Source organism: Ornithodoros turicata, chromosome 3, assembly GCF_037126465.1.
Source record: "Ornithodoros turicata isolate Travis chromosome 3, ASM3712646v1, whole genome shotgun sequence".
Classification (NCBI taxonomy): Eukaryota; Metazoa; Arthropoda; class Arachnida; order Ixodida; family Argasidae; genus Ornithodoros; species Ornithodoros turicata.
The window spans coordinates 61,876,998-61,904,985 of NC_088203.1; the positions used below are offsets into that span (position 1 = coordinate 61,876,998).

Below are 27,988 nucleotides of genomic sequence, written 5' to 3' on the forward strand. Positions count from 1 at the left end.
GATCATGCCTGCTACCAGGGATTTCCCTACACTCCCCCCAGGGGGGGTGTACACCCTCCCTGCATTTTTGCAACACCCCCCTTAAATTTCTCAGGTGACCCCAGCCAGCTGGCCACCAACACGTTCTGGTAGTGAGTCCGGCGCAGCGAATTACATCCTGTACTGTCAAACTAGGGCAGTAAGACCACAGACATGCAGATGATCGTACCATGCATTTGTTCAAAATCATTTGAAAGGGACTGTTCAATGCATATATTGCGCGCATACACGAGCAAAAATGCGTGCGGGCACGCAAACTCAATGTGGATCATCAAGAACCATTTGTGCCCAACTCAATCAAGCGAGGTATTCTGCTTTTCTTGTCTAAGGTTTTCACCGTTGGTTGCTAGGTATTCATGAGACAAGGCGCTAGCCTTTTTCTTTGTCGGTCGTGTGATTATGCATCTTAATGTTGAAATGCCGTTCATAATGAATCTGTATTCTAATGTACTGTGTCCTAACGTAATAACATGTACAAATAAAACGGGAAAGCTGTCCAGATATGTCAGCATTGTGCCACGATTATTTCTGTGTCTAAGAAAAATTCCTTAAGTGGAACATTCACCAAGCATCCCCCGCCCCTTGAAAGCTCGGCACCCCCTCCCAAGCAGTGAATTTCTGGGGAAATCACTGAATATAACCACACTGTAACATGACCAGTTGATCAAGCTACCCATGTCAACACAAAGCAGTCATGTATTTTCCAAGTATACTATGTGTGGAAACCAGGTTGGGCAATGGTTCAAGCAAATGGACGACAGACTCACACGCATACCATTATGCACATGCAGAAGCTAAAACTTCTCTACAAGTCTCCAGCACAAATATTAATTTGTCGGTACGTTTGATGGCTCTAACTTTGGAGCCTTTGCAGCACGTGCATCTGAAGATCCATCAGATCCAGAGTGTTGTGTTTGTGCAGACACTGGTTTCTGAAGTGCAGTTGAAATGCTCCCTGTGCACTTTGTCAGTGTATGGCTGGGTACCTCTTGGACAATTTGACCACTTTTCTTGGCAGTGGACAACACAGAACGTTTCAGCCAGGTGTCCATCATGGTTGGTTTTCTTGCCGTCAGCTTCCTGCTTGTTACAAAGAACAAGGAAATAATATGGAAGGTTGCAATGAAACTGTTTGTATTACCAAATGACCCCCTGCAAACATTTTGAACAGCACACAATGTTATACTGCTAGAAATGAGTGCTGTGCACTGGAACCTCTGAAGGAACTGAGTGATACAACAGCTTCAGGTGCACATGCCCTATCGCTAGATTTCTATGGAAGAAATCTATTACAACAATCATCACGCACCGTACTTGCTGGATCTGGTTCCAGGAGGCATTTTTGCTATTTCAGAAGCTGATAATCGCCCTCAAAAGTCCAGGTTTTGAAAATGTTCCGGCAGCGTGAATGGTTCAACACATAATTGTGAAGGAGACTTTTCCAGTGTTGTGAAAGTTATCGGACGCACAGTGTCCACGCTAACTGTGGCCAGGATTCTTTAAAAATAGGGAAATGCATTTTCCTCTTACAATAATTGGCAAGATATTCTTGGTTAAGTGGGCTACCTTATGGCCGCGAAGGGCCCTCGCACTTAAAGGGGTTGCGGCAGGTTATCCTAAAAAAATGTAAACGACGGTTCTTTGCACAGATGTGAACCTGCACTGAAAGTTTCACAGCGAAGAGGGTAATAGCTACATAGAAGCAGAGAATATGGGCACCGTGAACACCAAAATTCATGTGGCTCTGACATGAATAAGGAGACAGTCACGGACGAGACTGCATTTTTACTGTGCTACAACTGACGGTACATATACATAAGAGGAAGGGTTGAAGGGTTTTATTGGGTATAAGGTCATATCGGTATTATGCTTCGTCTAGCAAGGCCTAGAGTCACTAAATGGGGGCAAGTATCTGGTCACTCTGGAAGGCCGGTTCTGCTGGAAGGGGAGACAGCAAAGAATGGCTTATACATCTTTTTCCCACGAGCCTTCTTTTGTCGGATGAGTGACAGGGTCTTGACGTTATGTAGCTGGACATTGCAACCGCAAGTCTTGGCATGCTGCTTCTGATGTACAGGTTCATTCTCAGAGATAGACCGAGAATGTTCTCTGGGGCGATTGTTAATACAATGACCCACCCATCTAATGTACAAAGACAAGCAGGAGGTTGGGACTTCCTAGATAGTCTATGGTAGACCACTTGCTTTGAGCAGGTGCAGGAGCGGTGTTGATGTTTCTACTCTAATCATTGGCTTTCTGGATGATAACCTAAAGTCTGTTAGGGCTACGGAAAACGATCTGAACTCCCTTCTGTGCCGCTATCTTGCTGTCATCATGTGGAACAGCGTGGACATACGGAATGGTGTTGTGCAGATTCCCTTGGTGGCTTGATCGGTTCACCATGTGCCCCGTTTAGTACCCTGTTAGCTATGCGGTTTACCTAGGACCCTGCGTTTTAGGGTAAAACCCGGAAGAACCCGTTTATACCCCACGATTTGCATCATCATCACTTAGGGTAACAGCCGAAAAAATCCAAAAATGAACTTGTGAAGTGCCAATTCAGCCACCAATATGGGCATTGGAGAATGCTAAGCATTGGGCACTCTGCACAGGTGCTCCGCATCTCATGTTCACCTAAAATGCGAGGAGCACTTTCTTTAAATTTTCCACCTCAAAATCTGCTTTTCCACCCAATATCGCCCAATTTTACCGTTTTACGGCTCCTGAAATAAAACCCGATTTTTACCCCGGATTTGCAAACACATAAAACCCGAAAACATAGGGCCCTCAGTATACCCTGTGGCTGGGGCAGCCTGCCTCATTAAGACGGTCGGTTTCAGAAAGTCTTGCTGTACCTAGTGTTCGCAGGAGCGTTTCAGAGCTAACAGTATAATGATTACCCCCACCCCTTCCTTACAGTCTTGGAATGTGAACTAAGGAAGGGTAGCAGGGTTTGAAAGAACTGATGTTCTGAGGTGGAACAACATAGAAGGGACAAATACATACAAAGCATGCAAAGCATACATGCAAAGCAAACATACAGTGCTTGCTTTGTATGTATTTGTCCCTTCTATGTTGTTCCAGCCTCAGAACGTCAGTTCTTTCATGTTCAACAGTTGCCGCCTGCGTCGATCCAGTCGTATGAATGTGTGTGTGAGTGAGCAAAAATGTAAGAGTGAAAGGAGGATAAGTGAGAGAGAGTGGCTGGTTTGTCCCTTCAGATGATGCACCCTGGAAGTCGCTGAGAAGGCGTGTTAGCTTAGCTCAATTGGTAGAGCCCTGGACCGGCAATCCAGAAGATGTGGGTTCGAGTCGTACAGCTGGCTAACCTTTTCAGTGACTTTCATCTTTCATCGTAACAGGTCTTTTTCCATTCATCATTTCTGTTCCCAACATGGTTTGTGGGGCCCCAAATAGGTACACACTGGTCAACGAATTGTAAACTGGCTTCCTCAGGGAGTTCCAGCATGTCCGAAAGTCCGAAAGGCACTCCTCTGAAGACTGTCATGAGCAATTCCTAGCAGTACTTGTGGGGTCTCTCCTGGCAGTACTCAATACAGAGGGTAATGAAGGGCTGTGGTTGCAGTAAAAGTGCTGTCTCATTTGTGTCTGTCTCTTGTATGCACTCTTCGGTTGTTCAACTTTGAAAAAGCCATCACGTGTAGAATTTAATTCAGGAAAATCTGCTGGGCAGACACCATTCAGAACATTCTTTTTTGCTACTATATGGGTTGTCGTTACTATGCTCAATTTGTTCTAGCTTTCCTCCTTGTGTGCAAAGTACTTAAAAAATCGCAAACATGTAAGAAATTGCCCTGCAAACTGCCCTCTGACAGATGAAAAATAAGAACAGGAGAAAGAAATGACTTTCAAACATCATTTGGACCTCATTCCCACATTGTGTCACAAAAACCGCTGCCCAGCTGGAGATAATCTTTTGTACTCCCTACTTTATAGTACTGTTTCCTTGTTCCTTGTAAACTTTGACCCTGCATAGAACACGAGCAATTCAATATTTTGCAGTAGGACTCGGGCAAATGCCTACCGATAGCACAGGGTACCCATGATAACTTTCGGGAACCAAACTGCTGTAAGCAGAACCCTTCTCAACGCCACCTAGATAGAGACGGCCTGCTTAATGCCTCCTCTCCCTCCTTCATTACGTGGACACATAAAGTCAGAATTCGTCTGCTACCGCGATTCACCATTCTGCGTACTCAAGAACTAGCAGATGACTGCATCTAACTTCGCAAATTTGAACCTGTAGACTAGAAGTGCAACACGCTTTCCAGACAATTAGTATTAAGAACAATAGAGTACCATTTTGTGCTTTAGTTTGTTTTCCCATTTAGTACGCCGGGACGTTCACTACTCGCAGACGACAGTGGCTGTTCATGCGGCTGACGGTGGCTCTTCCCCATAGCTACGACAGCTGCAAGCACGTTTGCTATTTGCTATGACCGTTGAAAACACAATCCTGATTGGCTTACTCTTAGTTGTTACGTCACGTCGACAGGCTTTCTCTACCTAGGTGGTGTTGCCCTTCTGCAATTTGTCAGCATGCTCCTCCTGCCTTTGCCTGTCCAAAATTTCGTTCTTTCTCAAACGTTTATTCCATTCGCTTTCTCTTCAGCATTGCAGGACCGGTTATGGGACACTTTCTCAAATGCTTTGGTGCAGTGCACAGTACTCTAGGCAAACTGAATACAAGTGGTAATGCCTAAACAGGGTAACAACTTATTGACGAGTGTATGCCAACACCTTCCACTTCAAAAATTCTGCACGCTACACTAGGGGGAAAAAAAGGTGAAGCTTATAAAAAGATTGATCTGTCTTGGGACTTTTCAGCACAAAGGAAGGCTCAGATTGAGAAAATCGGGGCCACATTTTTGTTTAACTGAGCGTGGAAAACCCTGCCCTACTTTTAGGAGAGGGTACCCGACAGAGAGTGTTCACTCCCCACGTATTTTCAATAAAAATATTGAAGGTCTGGACATCTAGATCCACACTTGGTAATTCATTTATTTCATGCTGGTGTATCGTTAAGAGCCTATAGAGGGTGATGGCGATGGTTTTTCCTAGTAATATATACTATACAGTCGAGCCCGTTTATTACGATCTTCGATATAACGGTAACTCCAATATTACAATCAAATTGCTGGTTCCCGTCAGCTCACCCACTGAAGTACATGTAAACAAAACACTGATATGACGATCGCCATGAAAGCGCTTGCTCGCATATAGTGATCAGAATCTCCCGGCAGTTGGTAAAACGCATGAAAATCAGAAAGCAAGATCACACCTTTTCACTGAAAACAAATTAGTGGCATTTTCAAGAGCCTTAGCCCCCGTGCGCGCTAAAGTGAGAACACAGCGCATTTATCCACGCATGACTGCCGGGGATTAGATGCGCGCGTTGCAAGGCTCACGACGTGGAAATGGCGGAGGGGGCTCGCGACAAGTAGAAAACGAGGTTGCTCCCATTCCACATCGTTCTCTCGCCCTCAAGCTTTTTCTTGTTTTGCTACGTGCTACGATGGCGTCTGCGGTTCCGAGATGCTTTTTACCGAGGAAAGACGGGTGGCTCGACCCGAAGTTGCACGCGCTCGACAAGTTTTGTACTGGTGCAAAACCTCGTTGCAAAGTAAGGCTTCCAAAACGTGTGTTGGCGGACAGTTGTGTGTCGCCACCCAAACACGTGTTGACGGGTTATCCGTGAGGAAAGCGCATTCTGATGGTGTAAATGGTGATGACTAAGGCACTGGATAAAGAGCAAAGGACGAAGTCGTCGATCTCAACTGGTGCAGCGCCTCACATGATATCGGCGCTTATGTTATCCTTGGGAAAGCTTTCAACACAAAGCTGTGTCAATTTAGAGCCAGATAAAATGCTTTTGTGCTCGCAACAAATGTGCATGTTCAGCGGCATTCTACTTGTGACGATCTACTTCATTGGCGCAATCCCGAGGAACAATATTGTGAAAGCTCATTTTTAACGATACTCTCATATAACGATCGGATTTCACGTTCCTGTCAATATCGTAATAAACGGGTTCGACTGTATTACTTTGCATTTCTTAGCATGCCATGTTGCTGGTGGAAGCACACTTTCCAGGATTCTAATAGATGGTCTTTGCACGGCATACATATGTGACCCGTGCTAGCAAGACAAGAGGGAGAGGTCAAGATGCAGCATAACCCTACTTTGTTGTTGCTATTGTTGCTTTGGTCTTTTCTATTCATTGTTGTTACTCCTCATGCTGGAGGATGAAGAAAATACAGAGAGGTCACACATGTGTCGCTCATTAAAACTGTAACCAAGTGGATAATTCAAGGAGGGTTCGCATACTTGCTGATGAAAATACTAGGGGTGTGCAAATATTCGAATCCAATATAAATCACTCAAGTATTCGATTGGCGAATCCAATATCAAATATTCGGGTTTCTGAATTTTCGACTACTGTATTCCTACTTTGTGGTGTGCTGATCTACTCATCTTATCCTGGCATGCTAGGAAGTGCAAGAGAACATGGCATGCACATTTTTTTCCATCAGGTTAGAATCTGCAATCCTTGATTCAACAGACTCAACTGAAAAAAATAGGCCTGTGCAAGTGTCAACACCAAATCCTGCAAGCATCCCAGATCCATGTCTCCCACAAACCTTGAGATTAAAAGGCTGCAGATGCTCGAATGTTCAATCTTGGTTAAGGTTCCGTTTTCGAAAGGGCCGTACTTACTTCTTAAGTGGAAGAACACAGTCAACTGTGTTGTTCATTACATTCCCCACTTCCTTGGATACAGGATGCCAAAGGATGTTCTCCGGGAAAACCAAAGATGCAGTCACCTTTAACAAAGATTCAAAAGTTAGTCAATTGCAAACTGTTGAACTAAACGGCCTTGAATACATAATCTTGGTCACAGTCCCTGCACTATGGCCTTCGTCGCTAATGCGCCAAAAAAACCTTAATCATCATCATCATCATCATCAACATCTGCAGGTTGAATAGTACTTTGATACTGTGGTGGTAATCATTTGTAAAGACTATTGTCCGCCCCATTATTTTTATGCATCCACCACCCTTTCTTTTGAATCCTTTTAGTCTGTGTTACCAAAGACAAGCAATTGGGTTTGAGTGGTTTGCAGGTGTGGACAGAATAAGAGAGGGAAGCAGCAGTTGAGATGGGCCAAGGGTGCATCCTCTGCTGACTTTAGGGGAACTGTGCAGACACCTGTACAGTTGTCTGGTGAACTGAGAACTTGTAGTCTGGAAAACTTGTAGAAAAAGGAAACTTCACACAGTAGAGCTGGTGGCAAAATTCGTCCCTCTGGTCTTCACCATGGCCCAGGATCACCGAGCAGGTGATGATCCACACGGCCACGCAGCTGGTTCCTTCTCGATGCCCACAGTATTTTTTCAATGGCGCATGATTAAATAAAATACTACATTAAAACAAATAAAAAGAAAATAAGAAAAGAACGAGGAAACAATAGGAAATAGTGTAGCGCAAGAAGCAGTGAACAACATGGAATACATGGAATTAACAGGGACAACCAATATCATCATTTAAAGCTGAAGCTCTACAAAATGCTGAAACTTTTGAATAATACTGAACATGGATATTCAACAGTATCCTAAAACTTCTCATATGTGACATTCACAAAATAACCACAGTGGCACTTCTTCCGCTGGTGTCAAGCTCGTACAGTACTGCTGGGAGTAATGAATGTAAGAGGACTGCACTCCCCTAAATTACCTAGACTCCCTCCCTTATTGCCCAGCCTTCTCAGCAAGCGATCTATCTCCCAGAGGATTCTCCTCTAGAATGGAGTGTTCTCAGCTGGCAATGTCCATATGTGTAGCTATTCATTGTTGTTATTGTTAGCTCCTCATGCTGGAGGATGAAGAAAATACAGAGAGGTCACACATGTGTCGCTCATTAAAACTGTAACCAAGTGAATAATTCAATGAGGGTTCGCATACTTGCTGATGAAAATACTATGGGTGTGCGAATATTCGAATCGAATAAAGCACTCAAAGTATATTCGATTCGCAAATCCAATATCTAATATTCGGGTTTCCGAATATTCGACTATTCCACGAATATGAACGACACCACCCCAAAAGTGGGCTTCACCTGATACTTCATTGCATGAGGTGAAGCCTGCTTTAAGAAATCGCTAGTGTTGCAGGGCCAGGACAACACAGGCAGACCGTTGTCCTTTAGCGTGAGATAACGTTAGCCAAAGTTAATTGTGTATATTTCGCCTGAGGAAGGGGCGGCATCCCTCCTACGTGCATTTTAGCGGTGGTGGCGGGGCAATTTGATTTGATGTCTGGGAGCTTGTTGCAGCTCACGAGCAAAACGGTGCCTTAATAAGACGTCCCTTAGTTTAAAATTTCAGCAATGCAACATCCCCAGGTGAGACATACACACTCAAGCAAAGAAACTAAACGATGTTCATGGAAAAGCTGAGGCAGGATACCAATTTGTTTGTTTCACAAATGACCTGTGGATATTCAAAACCTATTACAGCCTCATCTGTGTAACACACAACAGCACGGCATCAAATTTTGAAATCAAGATAATTGCCTCAGTAAGTGTACACTCAGCAAAAAAGCTGGAAACACAATCATGGAAAATGAAAGAGTAGGGGGCTTCCCACAGAAGCTTTACACATCTAGCTTGTGACACTTAATAGCAGAGAAATTACACTAAAGCCATGGGCTACAAACTGCATACTTTTAGTGCACAAGTGTAGTGTAAAATTTGCACAACTATTCGAGTCGGCATTCAGCATTTTCCCCCCATTTGATTCGACTTGAAACATTCTGAATCACACAGAGATCTAGAAAATACTATTAGACACCATCATCCAGAGATGAGGAAGTTACGTGACAAATAGAACTCCATGACAAAAAAAACGAGACTAAGGGAAAAATAAATAAAATGATGTACATGTGCTCTGACTATTGAAACTTGTGTATGTGTGCATCTTTTTATTCATTTTCCCATAGTCTCGGGTTTTCATCATGAGTATATCTGCCACCAGCTTGCTGGCTTTTTATGTAGTATTTTATCAATGGAACTCATTACAAGTTAAGTTAGTGTAGAAAAAATGTAACTGAATTTCAAAGCTACAAGCTATGAAAATGAACTTCAAATTCCCAAGTTACTGTGTGAAAGTAGCGCATTACTTTCAAGTTACTTCCTAATGCAATACCTACACACAGTACAGTATACTGTAAGGTGTCTTTTTAATAGTTTTGATACATCAAAATTAGATAGTTTTCAATAAATGATTTTGGTGTCATAATAAGCTTTTTCAATAGGAAAACAAAGCCAGCATCAGAATTCTAAGTTGGATGAGATGCCATGCTCTTCACATATTTCGTAGGATCCTAGCTAAGGCATTTATCAGCGGCCTCCGCCGTTAGAAAAATGTACACTATGTGATGAGTGCCACCCTAGTCTCTGAACACACAATCAAAACTGATTTCGTAGCATACACTGCGCAACAACAAGGAAATGGAGTCAGACGAGGAGGCACTGTGTATGTGCAATCAGCGTTCACACAGTTGTTGTCTCATCAGTGAGGGAGGGAGGATGCTCAACTCAGGAGTGTAAAGCTTCTGTATGCATATACAGTATGCCAGTTTCTTTTTTTTTTTTTATCGTCTGTAATGCAAAGTATACTCTCAGTGGCCCCATGCATTGCAAAGGTTGCTCGAAAATGTACTACAACTAATGACACAAAAGTGCAATAACTAAAAAAAAAAAATCAATGGGAACACATTATTTCATACAAGTCCAAGAGAAGTTCCTCCTTGCCTGACTGGTCCACAGGTGTGTTAGAGTGTTCATCACTTACATTCCCTAATGTACAAGACTCCCAAATCTCTCTTTTGCCAAAAACGTGCTAGTGACCTTAGCCTTCATAGTTGCCATGATGCCACCACATTCCTTTGTGTTACGTGTGAAAGAGATAAGTGACATGTGTACAGAGCTAAGAGCATCGCAGTAGTTCCGTTAGCAGCCTGTAGGCGCATTGTTGGTTCTTCTGGGCCTGAAATCAAAGTGTTGGTGGGTGTGAATAAATTTCTTTTCTTGGTTCCTTATCCCTGTGCGTGAATCATCGTGTTTTGGGCGGCTCCTGCCAACGTTTGCATGGATGCTAAGGTTCTGATTAGCTTTTCTCCAAGATGTTGTGCTTGAACAACCTCATGTTCAGGCCCCAGTGTCCTACATAGGAGCATATAATATATGCTCAATGCCACATCATGAACTACACCTGATTCGTAAATTTCCTGATCATCATCTTGGATCTGTTATCTCCCTCAGTAAACTACTGTTTGCCTGCTGTGGAAGTATTGGCATGAATTTATTGGATGGCTAATTTGAAAAAAGCATATTTTCAGGCAGGAACAGGAGACTGGAACAAGCTTGCATTTGCTTTCCTTACATTTTTGAATGAAAGTGATGGATCCAACCACTGTGAGACTGCATCATCGCCGTCGAGAATGACCTAGAATAAACCAAGCAATCACACATCTTTTGAACTGTTGCTGAGTCACGTAGGCCAGGGTAGTAACCCTCTGGAAGGTTACTATCCACTCTACAGAACATATTAATTGTGTACGTGAAAGTTGTAGTGGATAACAAATGACTGAGCCCAAGAGAATTAGCTTTTGATTTTAGACAGCAAGCAGTCTTCCAATTTATCGTCAGCTCTTTGGCAGCTGATCCGGGGGATCATACGGAACTTCAAGTAAATACTGTTTCCTGCATGAACTCTCATGTGTTTCTTTGATGTATGTGTGATGGCATTATTGCTGTTATACAATAATGCCATCAAGGTGCCACCTTGCTTCAAATAACAAGAGCTTTTATCGGAGTATAATGCTTCTGAGAACTACAGGACACAAGAAGCTACACAGACACAAACTAACACAGGAATGTGGACTTGTTGATAAGAATGCATCATACACATACGAGGGGGGAAAAAAAATATGAAGGCAGACAGGAGCTCCACCATCAACAGCTGAACTGTATAGAACAACCTGTATATGTCAACTGAATGATCAATGTCAATTTAACTGCCTTATCCACTACAATGTAATCTGTATATGTACCCATGTCATGACATCATCACGAGACACAATACAAAGTGGAACCCCCCCACACTTGCTTTTTTTTTCTTTTCTAACCTCTCCTATGCATACATGGTATGCAGAGAAGCACTAGTATTCAAGTCTCACTCTGAGATGTAGCTATCTCCTGGGAAGTGAGAGAGTTCCTAAAAACGGGTCCTGCGGCCTATCTGCGGTGCGGCTTATACACGTGAAATTACGGTATATCGTCTAGCAGCTGCTCAAGGAAAGAACCCTAGTCCCGGGGAGCGTTCTCTGAAGTATTTTAAAACAGTCCACCAAAGGGTTTCCTTCATCACCAAGTACTCATCCACCTACACACCAAAAAAACCTCCTCCCCCTCCCCAAGCTTGGTAGTACTAAATTCATTTTCCTGTCAACCTCAGCAAGAACCCAAACCAAAAACCCGTGGCACGTCTGCTGCCTCAGTCATGAACTATTTGCTGGGTAGTCGAGGAGGTCTGTGGCTATAATTGCTAGTGTTTGTATTGAAATGTGCTAATGAATAGATGGTGTTCACAATGTCACACAGTCAGTCCAGAGTGCACTACACAGGTCAAGTGTGTGTGTGTGTGTGTGTAGCGAGACAAAATTTTCAGGCACATTTGGCAATATGTTGGGGCAGGATGGTAGCCAGAAAAATATTTCGGAGGGGGTTTTATGGGGATTTTACATGGGGGAGGAGATTTCTCCCTTGTTTCCCCTCTCCCAAATGCGCTACCAAAGGCACAATTTTGGGAGGGGGAGAGGTTGAACCCCCGAAACCACCTCCTGGCTACGCTCCTGTGTTGGGATAATGAATGCCATACAGTGTTTGAAGTCTGTAAATTAGCAAGGTGAGATGTTGGGCGTGTTGGAGCATACTTGTAGTAGAGTAGCGAAGAATACGTCAAGGACACAGAAGAGAACAAACTAGCGCTTCTTTCAACACTTTGCAAAGAAATACATAAAACACATTAGGACACACTGAACCCACAGAAACCTGGCTGTCACATTTCGTTTCGCTGGTGAAATGCTATCTCCTTTGCGGTGGATCAGCATGTTCACCTCCCAACTTATCAATTCCATTTGCCTCCACTATCTCCCGCGTCAATCAGCACGAAGATCTTGACAAGCAGATGGTGTCCGATAAACAAGGTACACACCCACGTGACTTGCAGTGGAGTGCCAACCATCCTTTCATTTTGTTTTCAACATTATATGAATGCTCTTTTAGTCTTTCATTGAGGCAGCGCCCTGTCTGACCAACATAATACTTCCCGCACAACAGAGTTATCTTATACACTACATTTGATGTACACTGTACTGGATGGTTGGCACTTCACTGCAAGTCATGTGGGTGTGTACCTTATTTTTCAGACACCATCTGCTTTTCTGCATGTATTTCCTTGCAAAGTGTTGAAAGAAGTGTTAGTTTGTCCTCTTCTGTGTCCTTGTCGTATTCTGCGCTACTGTAAATTGTAACAAACTGTAAATTAGCAAATTTTGTTCTTAGGGTGGTCAGAGAACTACATTTTTCTTAAAATAATTTAGGAACTTGAAGTTACATCTGTATTAGAAGCATTGACAGAGTCTTTGCTGGTTGGCATACTGTAAAAGTGTTTTTGTTTTCTTTTTCGCGAGGAACGATTTTTCGCATTTCATACGAGCGCCAAAAATTCGCGAATTTAACTAGCCGCGAAGTAGATGTTCCGTTTACTATAAATAAGCCGACTCTGATTGTGAAACTCGCAGGGTAATGTAAATGGCTAATGTACCAACACCACGATATGAAATTTCCTAATCCAAATGCAACTGACCTTTATGCATAGGGTGTGAGTTCAGATTCTCACCAATTCAAGCTCACTGATTCTGAACTTGCACCCGCATATCTCTCACCTGAAGTATGGCACATTTTGGGGCGAGGCAGTCCAACTGTGAGTGGGGACTCTGCGAATGCATCCTGGGCACGTTTAAAATAATGTGACAGCCAGATATCGTGACGTGGCAGGTTGCGGCTAATGCAGTGGAAGGTTGAAGAGTTCATAGCCTCACACAAAGTCCCTAAAGCTTTAAGCTGTACAAGGCTATGTACGTGAGGTTCTTCTAGTGACCTGGATAGTGTCCTAGAAAACAGTGCCCTCTTTCACTCACCCCGCCGATGACTAAGCGGGACAATTTTTTGGCGAGGGAGGGATTGCATTATTGTTGCAAAGGGGTTGGTCTTTGTTTGAATGTATAGCTTCAATGGGTGACCTCCGAGGTCACCGAGGCTGTGTTTTCCCTGAATTTAAGTTTCCGCAAACTGTTTCTCAACTAAGGCCTCCACCAAAACATTCCACGCAAAATCAACAACTTTTACAGTATTCAAGTATGCCAATGAACAGTGTCCAAATAAAAGCAATACTGCCTCCACTGAAAGCCATCTTAGTTAACTCTAGCCTCTGTGAAGGAAATGTGAATACCATCAAGACCTACGTAGATTTCTGCAGAATGGTAACAGATATATTTTTCTAAAGCATATAGGTATTTCATTTAAGCCATTTTCCTTGTTTTGTCTATGCAATTCACGAACTACTTCTTGTTTCATCAACTGCTCCTAATGAACTAACATAAAACACGTAGCTCAACTCCACAGATTAGAAAAATCATTGTAGCATAGTTTGGTGCTTTCAGTACCATTTTTCTAAAATTTGCTGGTGCTACACAGTTCATGACATAAGGCCTCATCAAAGCACCCAAAGCTGTGCAGTTACAAGAGCTAATGTCGCTTCGTAAAACAAACTCTCACTGCAGTGTGCTTGATAGCATAGCAGAGAGACTAAATAACATGTCACCCTTGCTTTGCAAGTCTACAGCAGATGAGCTAGACCAAATAATGCATTTGGTAGCTAAGTTAAAACAGACAGTACAGATGACATTAATGTGCCGAGAAGTATCACATTAAAGGAGCACTAAAATGCAAAAACAACTTGCTCTCAAATGAAAGTTCGTGTTTCAATCAGTATAATAAAACCAAAATTAGTTCACACAGTGCTACGGTTTATAAGAAAAACGCAGTGACAACAGAGCCACCTTTGTTGGCAATGAATGAGATCCAATGGAGGCGACGATTGGCGGCATCCAATGAGACAGCAGGACAAGCGCACAGTTACCTATCGTGGCCGTGGGGATTTGGAACGGGTCCGATCGTAGTGTTCCGTATATGCGCAGCATGATGCGCACCGCTTCATTTTTCAATACTGACTCACTGAATTGTAGTCTACAACAGTTCTCGCAGATGTTCCACTGACAACATTTATTTTCGCCACCTTCGGACAGCGACGCCAGTCTGCTTCGCAACGTGCACTTTCGCTGGGACTGCTCAATGGCGTGGCACACGCGTGCACGTGCGGTATGGACTAAAAATACCGATGCACGAGCTGAAACGACATTCACTGCTTAGTGCCGAAGCAAGAAAGAGTCCCGTATATTTTTTATTGTAGCTTCGTAACGGAATCAAAGTTTTGAATTATGATAACAAGTACGAAATTAACATAGTGTGGAACGCGATTTGAAGTGAACTTGTTTTTGCATTTTAATGCCACGTTAAGCACATTTACCGTAATTTCACTCGTATAGGCCGCATGGCAGATAAGCCGCAAGACCCGTTTTTAGGAAAGTTTTCAAAATTTTCTGGCAGATAAGCAGCACTCGCAGATAAGCCGCGGGCAATACGACGCGACGCGATTTGTGCAACAAAGGAGTCCATAGAAAGGCAATAAACCCTGTGGTCCATACCTGGGGGTCGGCATGGTGTATAACAAAGGAGTTCAGTTCCAGTGTTCTACCAAGATCGGATTGTGCTCTTGTGTGTTTTTCATGGATCGATGGGTCAGTGGACCTCCAGAAGACGTGAATTACTGTCACCACTTTCATTAAAGCTGCTTGGGGGAAGGTGCCAGGAAGGTCAGTCTACACGAATGTGGATGCGTCCTTGTAACACATTGTTCATGCATTGGCAGGGCCGTGCTATTCCAGAAGCATTGTCGACCCTTTCCTTAAAACCGGTGTATGGAGAAGATACCAGGGAAAAATAGTCATGAGATAAGCCTCACCGGTGGATAAGTCGCAGAGCGCCCGTGAGAAAAAAAAATCGTGCATAAGCTGCGGCTAATACGCATGAAATTACGGTATGTGCCAACAAACCAAATAACTTACTAGAACAGTTCAAATTAAATTTAGCCGCATTTTCCCCCAGAACAAGGCCATGGAACTGACTTGGAAGCTAACAACTTACAGGGACTCTGCTGTGCAACCACTCCATCCGTTTTGGTGCAGCCATTGTCAGCACAGTGTAACTTAAAAAGTCATCCTGCAAAATAAGAAAACATAAAATAAATTACACGCAATAATGTGGTGCTAGTCAAGTGTCATAGATTATTTGAAAAGTTCTGTTAACTAGAAAAGGCTGACTGTTAATTTGATATGTCACACACTTACCCCTGACATAGCCCTTATTTTGTTAATTACCATTTTATGACCAGCTTAAATACAGTTGCAGAGTAAAAGAATTTCGTTCAGTGTTTCTGCATGTGACATACTGGAGAGAACCAAGTTCCACAACACTTCCATGAGGCAAAAATAAGAAATGAGCGCAAGACATTATATATTGCTATGCATTGCATATCTCTGTTTTTCCTAATATTTTGTGCAGCTCCAAGTGTGTGGAAAGAGGTTAGCACAGGCCATCAGAACAAGCAAGTAAAGTTACGGTAAACAGAATAAAAGACAGCCTTTTTTTGATTCCAACAACTTGAGAAGCACAACAGAAATAGTAGCAGAGAAGGAAGCAAGTACATGCACCTGAGGTATTTACACACCTGCAAGGCAGAAATGTCATACAATCCAGCCATCGTTAAGAGCCGTGGACCTAGCCACTTTTCATCTTTCATAAGTTTCTCAGGATCTTCAGGGCTGTCCCAGAAGCGGTCAGACATCGATATCCATTCTGGTTGTTCAAAGTACACAAAATAGGGCTGTCGAGTACCAGTGCTCTCTGTAGCCCATTCAAAAAACCTGGAATGAAACAGAAGTGGACAACAAAACACAACCTTACTCTTTGAATTATGGGACGAATAAAGACTAAGAACCATTTTCATACCGTACACACAAAGAGACGAAACTTGACTAGGAAGTTACTACATTAAATAGGGATATAACTAGGGCCTGACGTTTTAGGGTTAAACCCGTATCCACCCGATATTTACCCCCCGAATGAAATCTGTAAACACCCGAAAACCCGAACTGTACCCGAAAACATTTGGGTCGCGTGGCACACTCATAAGCGTGCATTGAACTAAAGTTTTATAACATTGCTAAACATTAGTTCCATGTTAAGACAAAATTTTTATTAAACAAAAAAAAATCATCCGAATACACCCGAATTCCTGACGACAGAATATGCCGTAACGGGATTTAACCTGAATACACCCGAATTTTCAAATGAAAAGTATCACCCGATATTTACCCCCCGAATTTGGCCAAAAATAAAACCCGAAAAAGTCAGGCCCTAGATATATATAACCTGCTTGTTCTATAAAGAGTGAGCCTTCAAACAAATTGCTAATACAATGCGGAAATAAAACCAGACATCCTACTGGGGCTGAATCTACATTTCCTGAAACAATTCTCTTTGTTGATTTTTACAGCCATAATAATTTAAGTTGGAAGAATTTTTGAGAATCAAGAAAATTATTATACCTTGTCAATCACACATTTTAGTTTTATATCTGCACATGTATCAAATATTCACACAAGAGCTCAAGCCCCATATAGCCAATAGGAGGAGATCCCCCTGAAAAGCAATGTTGCATGATAAATTACTCATCTGCCCTTCATTTGTATCATAATGGTTAGACCACATCCATAAAGTTGGCATAACTTCGTGTAATACTAAAACCCATTATTCATTTAGCCCATGCAGTCAAAACACTGGAACAGCTTTCTCTGATTGTTACCCCAATTAACAGTATTTCAACATCTCAGTCTGCTGTGCATGATACAAGATATACCCTACTTACTTGAGAAGACAATAAGTCCAGCGAATGAAGCACTCTTTGGAATACAACTTTAATATTCATAAGCTTTCGTGCAGAACTGGCACTTCATCAGGTGAAAATACAAACCTACCTGATGAAGTGCAGCTTCTGCATGAAAGCTTGTGAATACTAAAGTTTTATTCCCAAGAGTGCTTCATTCCCTGGGCTCTCACTACCAACAGATTGGACTGCGTATATTTTTTTTTTTCCTTCATCCCCCAAGTGCCTATTTACTTGCGCATAAGATGCACATTTTTTACCCCAAAACATCCCGCAACTGCTAATCCAGCCATAGTAGTATTGCGTATGCTGACCAGTGGTGGGAAATACCAAGTGCTCAAGTACTACTTGAAGTACATTTCAAATTGTATACTTCATGCTGTACTCAAAGCACTTTTGTCTCGTACTTTCACATGAAGTACTGAGAAACTGAAGACTGGAAAACATCGATAAACAATTTTTGCGTCTTTCATGGGTATCTTCATGAAGCAAATCCTTTCTTCACAGGCTGGAAATATTGAAAAGTCTTTCAGGACTATTCTTTCTATGTTATCCACTAAAATGTTGAAAAGACAAAGATATACACACAGCCTATGCATTGCGATACTTGGGTCTGCCCTTCCTGGGCACCCAAGGTATGATTCTACTGCTTTTCTTACACTGTTCCCTCCATTGGCAGGTAATAATCATTCTATATGTTCTAATGTGTGACATGGTTTTAATTATTCTATGCTAAAAAATGAACATACTGAACAGCACAGATTCCTTTGTTTTACGTTTTATCTTTTTGACGTAGTAACACGAATTATTTTTTGGCAAACAACGAACACCACATAAAGAAATGAAGGTTTCCCCCCCTATAGCATGTCATATTCTTTCTCATTTCGATTTAAATCACCCAGGATGCTTCAGATCGCAGTGGAGAGTGCTGAGATATCTCTGTTGGTTTCTGTCTAATCTGTCTGATACATGCCTCTTGCACATTATAACAGTAGCACTGGAACACTATGCAGATGGATAAGTCAGCTGATTGCCTGTGTACATGTAAATGCATATTACGTCATCTGGTGCAGTTCATGTTCAAGAGTAGCCAGTAAACTAGCAGGGCTCCATAACTAACACTCACTGAAATTTGGTTACTAAAATTTTGCAAAAAGATCATAATTGCTTGAAAAAGAACATGATTTCTAAATGAAAAGTAAATCTGCAATGTACTGGCTAGTTCCATCTCAAATCGAACAATCCGGTACACTTGATGTCTCGAATGAACGGGAAAAAAATATATGTTGAAGCCATCGGTGAGTTAGGAGAAATAAACGCTTTCCGAATTCTCTGCGCTGCGCGGGTCGAGAAGTAGGAGATGAGGAAAAAACTGCCTCTCATAAGACGATGTCGTCGCGCGCGGGTTTGAGCGTTCGCTACAATGCTATTTCTTGTCGCATTATAGAAATTTCTTGATCTGGCTTTAGACCACTTAGGGCACAATAGGATCCTGCGTTGGCAGTGCTGTGCCCGTTTTTATTTGTCTACAAAAAAATATCTAAGTTGACTCAAAGTGCCGAAAAGCACCATATTCACTGCAACTTTGCGGATGATGTACAAAACGGATAAGATTGAGCTTTATGCCGTTTAAATTGTCATTCATGTGGCTATCGAATGATGTATAATTTGTTGCTCTACTCTGTTAGGAACGTAAGCGATACCTCTTTCAGTAACACCATACCACCGAAAAACGACGAATTTTGGAAGCCTTTATCTAAAAAACCCCACCAAAAACTTGCCTCGAAAATTTTATATGTTGTAGGTAGTTCCTTAGACTATGCACAGAAGAAAAATCAAAAGTCGGACTTTATCGATAGGCGCACTGTGAATTTTTTCCCAGCCCTATACGCGGAGCGCATTCAAGCCGTGGCACTGTGTCCCGCGTGTTGCAAAATTTCCATTTTCCAAAGGGACTTTCAACTTCTGTCTTCACATAAAAAGTAATTGCTATCATTTGAAACCGTTCTGAGCGCTTGCATTCATAATAGTGTTGTAATCGCTGAATGTAGATTGTGGAGCAACCACATTTGCTCACATTTTTTGCAGGATGACACACATGCATTGCAAGTGCTGGGAGCCCGTGAAGAGCAGAATGCTTTAGAATACTTTCGCGTCTTTATAAGAGGTATATTTGTCCACGGTGATCATATCGAAGCATATTTACAGTACACATAATAACAAGAACTTGACAGCGAAGAAGACAAGGTGACGAAGGTAAGAAGGGGTAACGTAAGTTATGCAGAGCATTCCGGGTGGATGAGAGTGCTCGTGTCATGAACTGCTTTAGGCCGTTGTGGAAGCCACTTTCCTTAATGTTACTTTTGATGGCAGGTTCTTGTCAGATTTTCTTTCAAATGTGGGCAACATTGCTGCGTGTTGTGATTCAGCCACCTTTGCAGTGAAGTACTTGGAGCAGCTTCTGCATAGCTGGCCCATTTCTGTTACGCTTTCGGCTTGATCTGCTGGAACCACAGTCTTTATGACAGCTGCGCCGATCTCCTAAGCAAAGCGAAAATCCTTTGTCTATAGCACTTTTTTCTTGTGTATGGGGCGGTAGTCAGCGAAATCCACACGGTCAACACTGTACAACGAAGAGGCCATTGAGGTAGGTGTGAAAGCAGGACGACACACTACAGTAATGCAGATGTCGTCGCACACTCTGTATAAGGGCACTCCATGCACTTCTATAGTCGAGAAGTGAGTGAAGCGTCTTCTGTGTGTAGGCGAAACTTTGCGCAAGGTGTCTTCAAGGAGTAAATGCGAACAGGACCTTCCCATGGTCGCAGCATGTCGAACCGAATAACAGCGGTGCCAGTCGGGCTGTTTCGGCAAGGTTCACAAAAAGCACCATGAATTAGCCTTGAGTGTGTGCGTATGGCACTACACAACAACATTTTCCTCAGTGCAATTTACCCCGTCCAAGGTCATGGGGCCGTAGGAAAGGAAATGTTTCAAAGAATACTGGAAGTCACTGCGTCCCTGCTGCCATAATGCGTACAGTAAATATGCTTGTTTAGAATAACCCTGAACAGATACGCCTCTTACAAAGATCATTCTGTTCTTCCTGGGCTCACAGCACTTGCAATGCATGTGTGACATGCCGCAAAAAATGCGAGCACATCTGGTTGGTCCGCAATCTAGATTCAGCGATTACACCATTGTTATGAACGCAAACGCTCAGAACCTTGAAAAGGAAACCTTGAAACCTCAGAATGATTTCAAATGACAGCAATTACTTTTTATATGAAGACAGAAGTTGAAAGTCCCTTTGGAAAATTCGATTTCGCAACACGCGGGACACGGTGCCTCCGCTTGAATGCGCTCCGCGTATAGGGCTGGCAAAAAATTCACAGTGCGCCTACCGATCAAGTCCGAATTTTGATTTTGCTTCTGTGCATAGTCTAAGGAACTACCTACAACATATAAAATTTTCGAGGCAAGTTTTTGGTGGGGTTTTTTAGATAATGGCTTCCGAAATTCATCATTTTTCGGTGGTATGGTGCTACTAAAAGAGGTATCGCTTACGTTCCTTACAGAGTAGATCAACAAATTATACATCATTCTATAGCCCTATGAATGACAAATTAAACGGCATAAAGCTCAGTCTTATCCGTTTTGTACATCATCCGCAAAGCTGCAGTGAATTTTGTGTTTTTCGGCACTTTGGGTCAACTTTGATATTTTTTTGCAGACAGACAAAAACCGGTAGCACTGCCAACGAAGGATCCTATTGTGCCCTAAGTTGTCTAAAGCCAGATCAAGAAATTACTATAATGCGAGAAGAAATGGCCTTGTAGCGAACGCTCAAACACGCTCGCGACGACGTCGCCTTATGAGAGGCAGTTTTTTCCTCCTCTCCTATTTCCCGAACCGCGCACCGCAGAGAATTCGGAAAGCGTTTAGTTCTCCTAACTCACCGATGACTTCAACATATATTTTTTTCCCGTTCATTCGAGGCATCAAGTGTACCGGATTGTTCGATTTGAGATGGAACTAGCCTACTATAAATGTCACGCCACACCAAACACAAAGGAATTGGGGAGAGAGATAGAGGAAAGACAGATAAGAGAAATGACACACAGTGACACAGGATGCTATTATCCACGGCAACAGCTAGTGTGACCGTATCGCCCCTGGCATTGAAACTCCCCATTCATCATTTCCTAATAAAGTTGTTGTTGTTGATGTTAGTGTGACAGTGAGAGGGGAGCTAGGTTGGGTATTTCTTACATGGGCCGTCTATTTCTGTCAAAAAACATCGCCTTCGCTTTCACAATTTTGAGTTCGATTTTGAAAATTGAACTTCCCACACACAAAAAAAAAATTTAAAAAGCTGATTAAAACTGATGCAAGTCATGGCAAAAGTTCCCAAGAAGATGGCCGTTGATGGCACCTTTTTCGGAAAAGTATATTTTTTTACAGGAATCAATAACTCGTTACGTGAAACACCCTGTATACTACTGTAAAAGTGTTTTCTTTTTTACACAGAACGTTTTTTCACTTTTTTTGCGAGCACTAAACATTCCTGAATTGAAGTACCCGCAAAGCAGATACACCGACGTCACCGAGAAATATGATAAAAAAGATAGAAAGCAAGCGAGCTGGTGGCAGATATCCATAACGAAACCCGAGACTAGAGGAAAAATAAATAAAAAAGGACGCACCTAAAACACAAATCTCAAAACTTGTGTTTGTGTGCGTCCTTTCTTATTTATTTCCCCCCTGGTCTCAGTTTTCATTATGGATGGAGAAATATGAGCTTGCGTTTTTTGCAAATTGAAGTTCCCATGTTAATAATGGCTTCCACCAAAACGCGAACATATGTTCCACGCGAAATCAACTACTTTTACAGGTTGTCTTGTATTGTAGTTTAGCTTGTAGTTTACGACTAGGGTATATATTATTTATTTTGTTTTATTTGTCTGTATAGTGTGTCATACTATTATTTGGTCTGTTACAATGTTATTTTGTCTATACCCTTCTGGACCAAGTTTTAACTCCCCTTCCCTCTGTAGTGCCATACCTTGATGGTAATTTCCAAGTAAAACAAAATAAAATAAAGCAAGTGGACAGATTGCACAGAAGTCCTATTGCATGTGTTTGCTACACAAGCTCTTAGGTTTACAGCTTAGGATAGTAGCAGCCATGCAGAAACCTGTATTAAAAAAGAGAAGAGACTGCAAGCAGATGAAACAAATTAACGAACCCCTCTGCAAGGACGACACAGCGCTGGTTCTTCTCAATGGCAGTTCGGTAGGTGCACTTCTCCGAGCATTCCTCCAAGCGACAATTAATCGTATTTGCCCGAAATGTCCGTGGATCTCCTTTAAACCAGGAAGGAACCAGTCCCCAGTGGAGAGGGGCAAGCACTCGTCCAGAGCATGCTGAACCCTTCAGGTGACAACCATTCAGCAAGACTGGGCTGCCAAAGCAAAATATGGGGATGTACAACAGTATAGTACCGTATAAATCTTTTAAAAAGATTATGGATCTGTGCGACCACTAAGCTACATGTAAAACCAATCAATGTGCTGTACCGCACTTATCCAAAAACACAAACTCCTTGTCGAATAGTGGTATGGATGGTTGACTTATTTCAAAGGCTTTGTTTAGTTTCCTTGTTAAATGGTTAGGTGACGAACCCTTAATCCGTGTATGACCGAAGGAGGAAGTACACCCGCAACTACAGCAATGGAGGCAAGGTGGCCAGAGGGTGTGCCATTCAAGGATGCTGCATGGTCTCTCAATCTTACATTCACACGATGTCCAAACAGTCCTACATACATATTCCGCAGGAGAGTGGACTGCTATGAACTCCTTACAACCAACTACCCTTTACACCAGCTTAGTTGCCATTTACGCTTTCATTCATCCAGAAACACTGGTATTGTTACCCTATATAATTATTAATATAACAATCTCATTTTAGCAATAAAGTTGTTGTTATTATTATTATTATTGGTATTTCTACCGTATACATTTGCATTGTAATGCCCCACGTGTCTACCATTGTCCAGAACAGTGTCCAGATGAGCCAGTCTGACACTATGCCACTACATGAATGGTGTTTTGATCACGAGCCAATATTTGATACAAATGCATAGCAACGGCATTTGTGTTGTTGTCGCCTGTATGCCCATATTTTCTATGAACGCAGAGATGAGCAGCTTGTTCACTGTTATGAGGTTGTCGTTGCCATTATCTTTTCTCTTTCCTCGCTCTATCCTCAATGACAAATGTCACCACTGATTCCTTTCCAAGCAATACTATTATGTATTACTTACTTGTATGCTTTAGGTGCAATGTTATATGAAGCTCGGTAAGAAGCTGTTTTGTTTACATCTGCCCACTGAGGAGTGATAGTACTTCCAGAGGGTCCTCTGTAGCAACAGGCGCTTTGAAGGGCACCGGGACTCAGGTTGCTATAAACATTCAGGAAGGTGACCATAAATGAAACAACATTCAAAGGCGGACATCAACAGAAACATAGCTCACAAAATCAGGTGAACAGCTTACGTCATTCACAAATGTAAAACAGGTTTTTACACCTGGCACTAACAACACTTGAGCTAATTTAAGCTAACAAAAGTATGGTTGCTCATCAAACGCTCAAGGATAAATACCCAGGCCCAATAAAAATGATTACCACTGCTTAACTGTCAACAACTCATTTTGACCTATATGCTCAAAACCTATTTCATTCATCAAGCAGTCTATTTTCACTGCCTAAAGTCTTATCAATGAAATTTACAAGAGTGCTCGCATGATGTCAGCAGATCTGTATGGCATCAGGCCTGCATGGGAAGCAGCAGGGACTCATCTACTTTGATGGTGTGGATGGTTTCTAGAGGGTGTGCAGTTCACAGACCTCTCGTGCATGCTAGAGGTCTGCTGCACTCATCACTCCTTTGCAAGAGCTCATGTTATTTGTTGTGCAACACACCATGGGCATAAATTAACAAAATGTGCTTTTGGCTTTGCTAGTAACAGTAACTCTAATCAAGGTTTACTTGTGATATGTAAGTGATATGTAACATTTAGTAGAACACCTCCTCCACTGCTACAGACATGATAACGATGGAAGACTGAAAGACTCACTTCCATCTCCTCATTCATTGGACCTGGGTTATACTTAGGGTTCTGGGTATTCACAGTTTATTTTTTGCCATATTTGGAGGGTGTTTTTCAGAGCTAACTATTTTCCAATAATTTGGGGTTTTTGGTAGTTTATTTTTTACAATTCAGTTAATGTGAGAAATTCAAAGAAAAAGTGACGGACGTGAGATAAGATACTCACAAAAAGAATGACAAGATGCCACGCAAAAATGCTTACTGTTAGACAACCACCTAGTGACATGAACGTTTGGAAATCCGCATGTCCTTGACATAGTCGCGAGGCAGCTTTCGCAACAAGTAGCTGCCCTTTCGAGCCAGGAGACAATTTTGTATATCACCAGTGTCCACTCTGAGGGGGAGGGGAAGCATGATTAAATAAGGAAAACCTTAGGCATTCCTGAGTAGTCACTAAATAGGCTACCATATTCAATGACTCCAATGCCAAGGGACCTCTAGGCAATGATGGAGCTCACCTGCATTATGTGCAAGTGCTTCGTGCATTGCAGGGTGAAAGATTGTAGACAAGAGATCCACCATTCCTTACCGCCGGGCTGATAATGCGTGATGTGAGGCAATCTCGACACAAAACGTAACAGACCCAATCAAGTAGTCATCACGGAACGGCTTTTCTTGCGGAGCTCTCAGTTGCTGGAACACCCCCAAACCAAGCTTTTTTTGAGATATCCAAAAGCCCAGAACCTTAGTTATACTCGATGTATCTGAACAGAAACATGCAAAGCACACTTGTATGGTGCACAACCCGTATGAATAGTAAAGGAAACATAGTGAAAGTGAAAGGAAAATGTTCTTAGAGAGGTGTGTGACAGTAGCTCCAGCTCCAAATCTCTTCGTCCAGGTTTTCCTTCATGTAGCTCATGAAGACATATTTCACAATTCTTTTCCCTCTATATCCCTCTCCTATCCCTCTTCCTAGTTTCACACAGTATACAAATGAATGTCTACATCCTGCCAATATGTAGGACAATACATTATCCAGTGTGTAACAACTTGTCCAAAGGGCCTCCAAGCACCCACATAAAGCAGTCGTTACAGTAACTAGAGAAATGTTAATGCCGATTGAGTATTTGGTGTTGCCTGTGTACATGGGGGCAAAAGAAAGTGGGTAGGCCGATTGACGTGCGAGGGTAACAGCGTCTGGGGCAATTTTAACATGATTCCGTCTTACATCAGTGAGCTGAAATACGCAATTCAGTTTGCAAGATCCTAGAAAAAGTGTATTTACTATTGTATGACGGCAACCAGTGGCACGGAAAAGGTTACGGACAGAAGCTCTAGTCGTTCATTCTTTTAGCAATTGTATCAGTGAGTCTTCTGTTATGGTCCACATGGCATTGAAGGGATTATTTTCCACGAATTGAGGTTGTCCCCCTTCCCCTGTTCCTTGCTGTTTTTGGTATGTGTTGTTTAGATCAGTTAAGTAAATTTCATCTGGCTGGTCCAAACTGTTGGTGTCTTGTCATTCTTTCATGTGCCTAAGCACAGGGCCTGCATTTATGCCATTTTGTCTTACTTTATGTTAGTGCTCACAGTGCTGACAAGACAAGCAGCAACTGTCACCAGTGGTTTATCCAAAATCGCAAGCATAGGAGGGGGGGGGGGGTGGAATTGCGTGGGGAGGGAGGGGTCATACAGTTACAGCTTTGTATTATTTGTAACAGCTTTCCCTGTAACAGGCCTTCCTGTAGGGGGTTCACAGGAGGGAAAGGCAAAGGGGTGTCGCCAGTGATTTGGGGTGTTAGGCAGTAATGGGAGCAGGGCCGGTGCTAGGGGTGTGCGGGGCCTGAGGCAAAGGCACATCACGGGGCTTGTTTCACACCAGCAGTAATGAAAAGATAAGAAATAAGATTTTCGCAGTGGGAGATTTTAGCAGTACAGGAAATGGCAGCACAAGAGAAGGGTGCGAAATCCTCGGTATAGCTTGCAGGGTTGGCTAGAGAAATTGTCTTCCACGTCTCCGTAACATGGGGTGGGCAGTTCTTCTGTGGATTTTTCTTAAAAATTTGACTTTTTCTCATCACATGACGGAATGGCACGTAACACATTCTTCTCTCATTTCTGTTGTAGTCGAAGATCACGCATGCTATTAAGTGCATACTTGATATTTTAAAAAAAGTAATCCCTGGTTGAGGGCTTCGTGTGCGGGGCCTATGCAAGCGCGGGACCTAAGGCGATCGCCTTACTCGGCCCCCCCGTATCGCCGGCCCTGAATGGGAGTGATCTACAAAGTACTGCTTTAAGTACATTCCGGAGTACTTGCACTGTACCTTAAGTAGATTAGAAACAGTGTACTTAGTACTGTACTTAAAGTACTCTTTTTGAGTGCTTTCGCTGCAAGTACTGAACTGTTCTCTGTTGACTTGGAACTTTTCCTCTGAAATTATACCTTCTTGCATATTATACCCAGAGATTAGCTCCAGGACACTGCACACTGTACAGACAGATTTGTCAGGATATAACTATGCTTTGCAGAAGTACAGCAAATCAGATCTGGTTCAGTTCCTATTCACAAGTAAGCAGCAGAGCTTCATAACTAACACTTGCAAGAAATGTTTGCCAAAATTTTGATAAGACATGAATGCGTAATATTACTGACTCATGATGGAAATTTATGTTCTGAGGCTGGAACACAGAAGAAAGGACAAACTTTCTTCATTACTGACTCAATTTTTACAACTACCAAAGTGTGAAACGCTTTAGCTATATAAACTACATTTCCAATGCATTTGATGGGTACTTTGTACCTTACTTTAAGTACATTTACAATTTGTACACTTGCACTTTGTAGTATAGCTGCACTTAAAGTATCAAGGTACTTTAAGTACAATTATAATGTACTTTACTTGTGTCAGGAGGTATCTGGATAAAAGGGAGGAAGTGGGGGAGTTGGTGATAGCTCACGTCGCTACACGCTACGGTAAGTGGATAAATCACTGACTATCGCAAATGTTCGTAAAGTTACAATTTATGCGAGTCTTGCGAGCACACAGTGGCAGTGGTGGTGATCGAACTGTATGCGGTAAGCAAACGAAGTGCGGGGCCGGATACAAGTTCATAACAAATGATCACACGCGCGCCATGCAGCAACAATGCCCGGTTTCGATACAATTCGTGCAACAGCAGAGCAGCGTGTTGTCTGGTGGTACCAACCATGCTGTCCTTCCACACATTACTGATATTGCATTAGTACAGCAAAGGCTTTGGTCACTTGGTCGAAATGAAAGGGCACTTTTGAAGACGCGCCACAGGCACACACGACTGCGCATGTGAGTCTGCGTCGGTTTGCTTTGGATGGAGCCGTAGCTAGCCGTCGTCTGCGTCAAAGCTCCGGCGCTCCGCTACAAAAGGCCAAAAGGCTGTGCTGTGACGCTGTGACTGTGCTGTGCCCACGACCTACTAAATTATAACGACCATGTCACAATAAAAAAAAACCTAATGAGGAGCCTGTCCGCACGATCCGCCAGGGGCGCTACTAATCGGCACAACACGATTGGACGATGGAAATTTGAATTCTGAACGCGCGTGTGTACGACTACCGTAGCAGACGACAGCGATAGCCCCTA

The 27,988-nt window shown here is 42.6% G+C and overlaps 1 protein-coding gene across 3 annotated transcripts; it reads right to left on the bottom strand.

Moving 5' to 3' along the window:
- Positions 1-717: 717 nt before the first annotated feature.
- Positions 718-27,844, bottom strand: LOC135388524 (abasic site processing protein HMCES-like). 3 transcript variants are annotated; one of them, XM_064618121.1, is made up of 8 exons: positions 27,576-27,844; positions 23,576-23,713; positions 22,498-22,713; positions 16,032-16,227; positions 15,449-15,523; positions 10,503-10,565; positions 6,778-6,884; positions 718-1,119 (listed from the first exon to the last, which is right to left on the bottom strand). In XM_064618121.1, exons 1-8 carry the CDS (start codon positions 27,689-27,691, stop codon positions 867-869), a joined length of 1,164 nt encoding a protein of 387 aa, XP_064474191.1. In that variant the 5' UTR covers positions 27,692-27,844; the 3' UTR covers positions 718-866. The 3 variants fall into 3 exon arrangements, with proteins under 3 accessions (XP_064474191.1, XP_064474189.1, XP_064474192.1); XM_064618119.1 differs by having other exon boundaries at positions 718-1,122; XM_064618122.1 differs by lacking the exon at positions 10,503-10,565 and having other exon boundaries at positions 718-1,122.
- Between the last annotated feature and the right edge of the window lie 144 nt (positions 27,845-27,988).

What these genes read in the sequence shown, in the direction of transcription:
- LOC135388524 (XM_064618119.1), bottom strand. Translation starts at nt 27,691, where the DNA reads ATGCGCAGTCGTGTGTGCCTGTGGCGCGTCTTCAAAAGTGCCCTTTCA. An exon ending in ATGTGTGGAAGGACAGCATG is followed by an intron (nt 23,714 to 27,575) that starts GTTGGTACCACC and finishes GAATGTTTATAG; the next exon opens with CAACCTGAGTCCCGGTGCCC. An exon ending in GGTTGCACAGCAGAGTCCCT is followed by an intron (nt 10,566 to 15,448) that starts GTAAGTTGTTAG and finishes GGTTTATTCTAG; the next exon opens with GTCATTCTCGACGGCGATGA.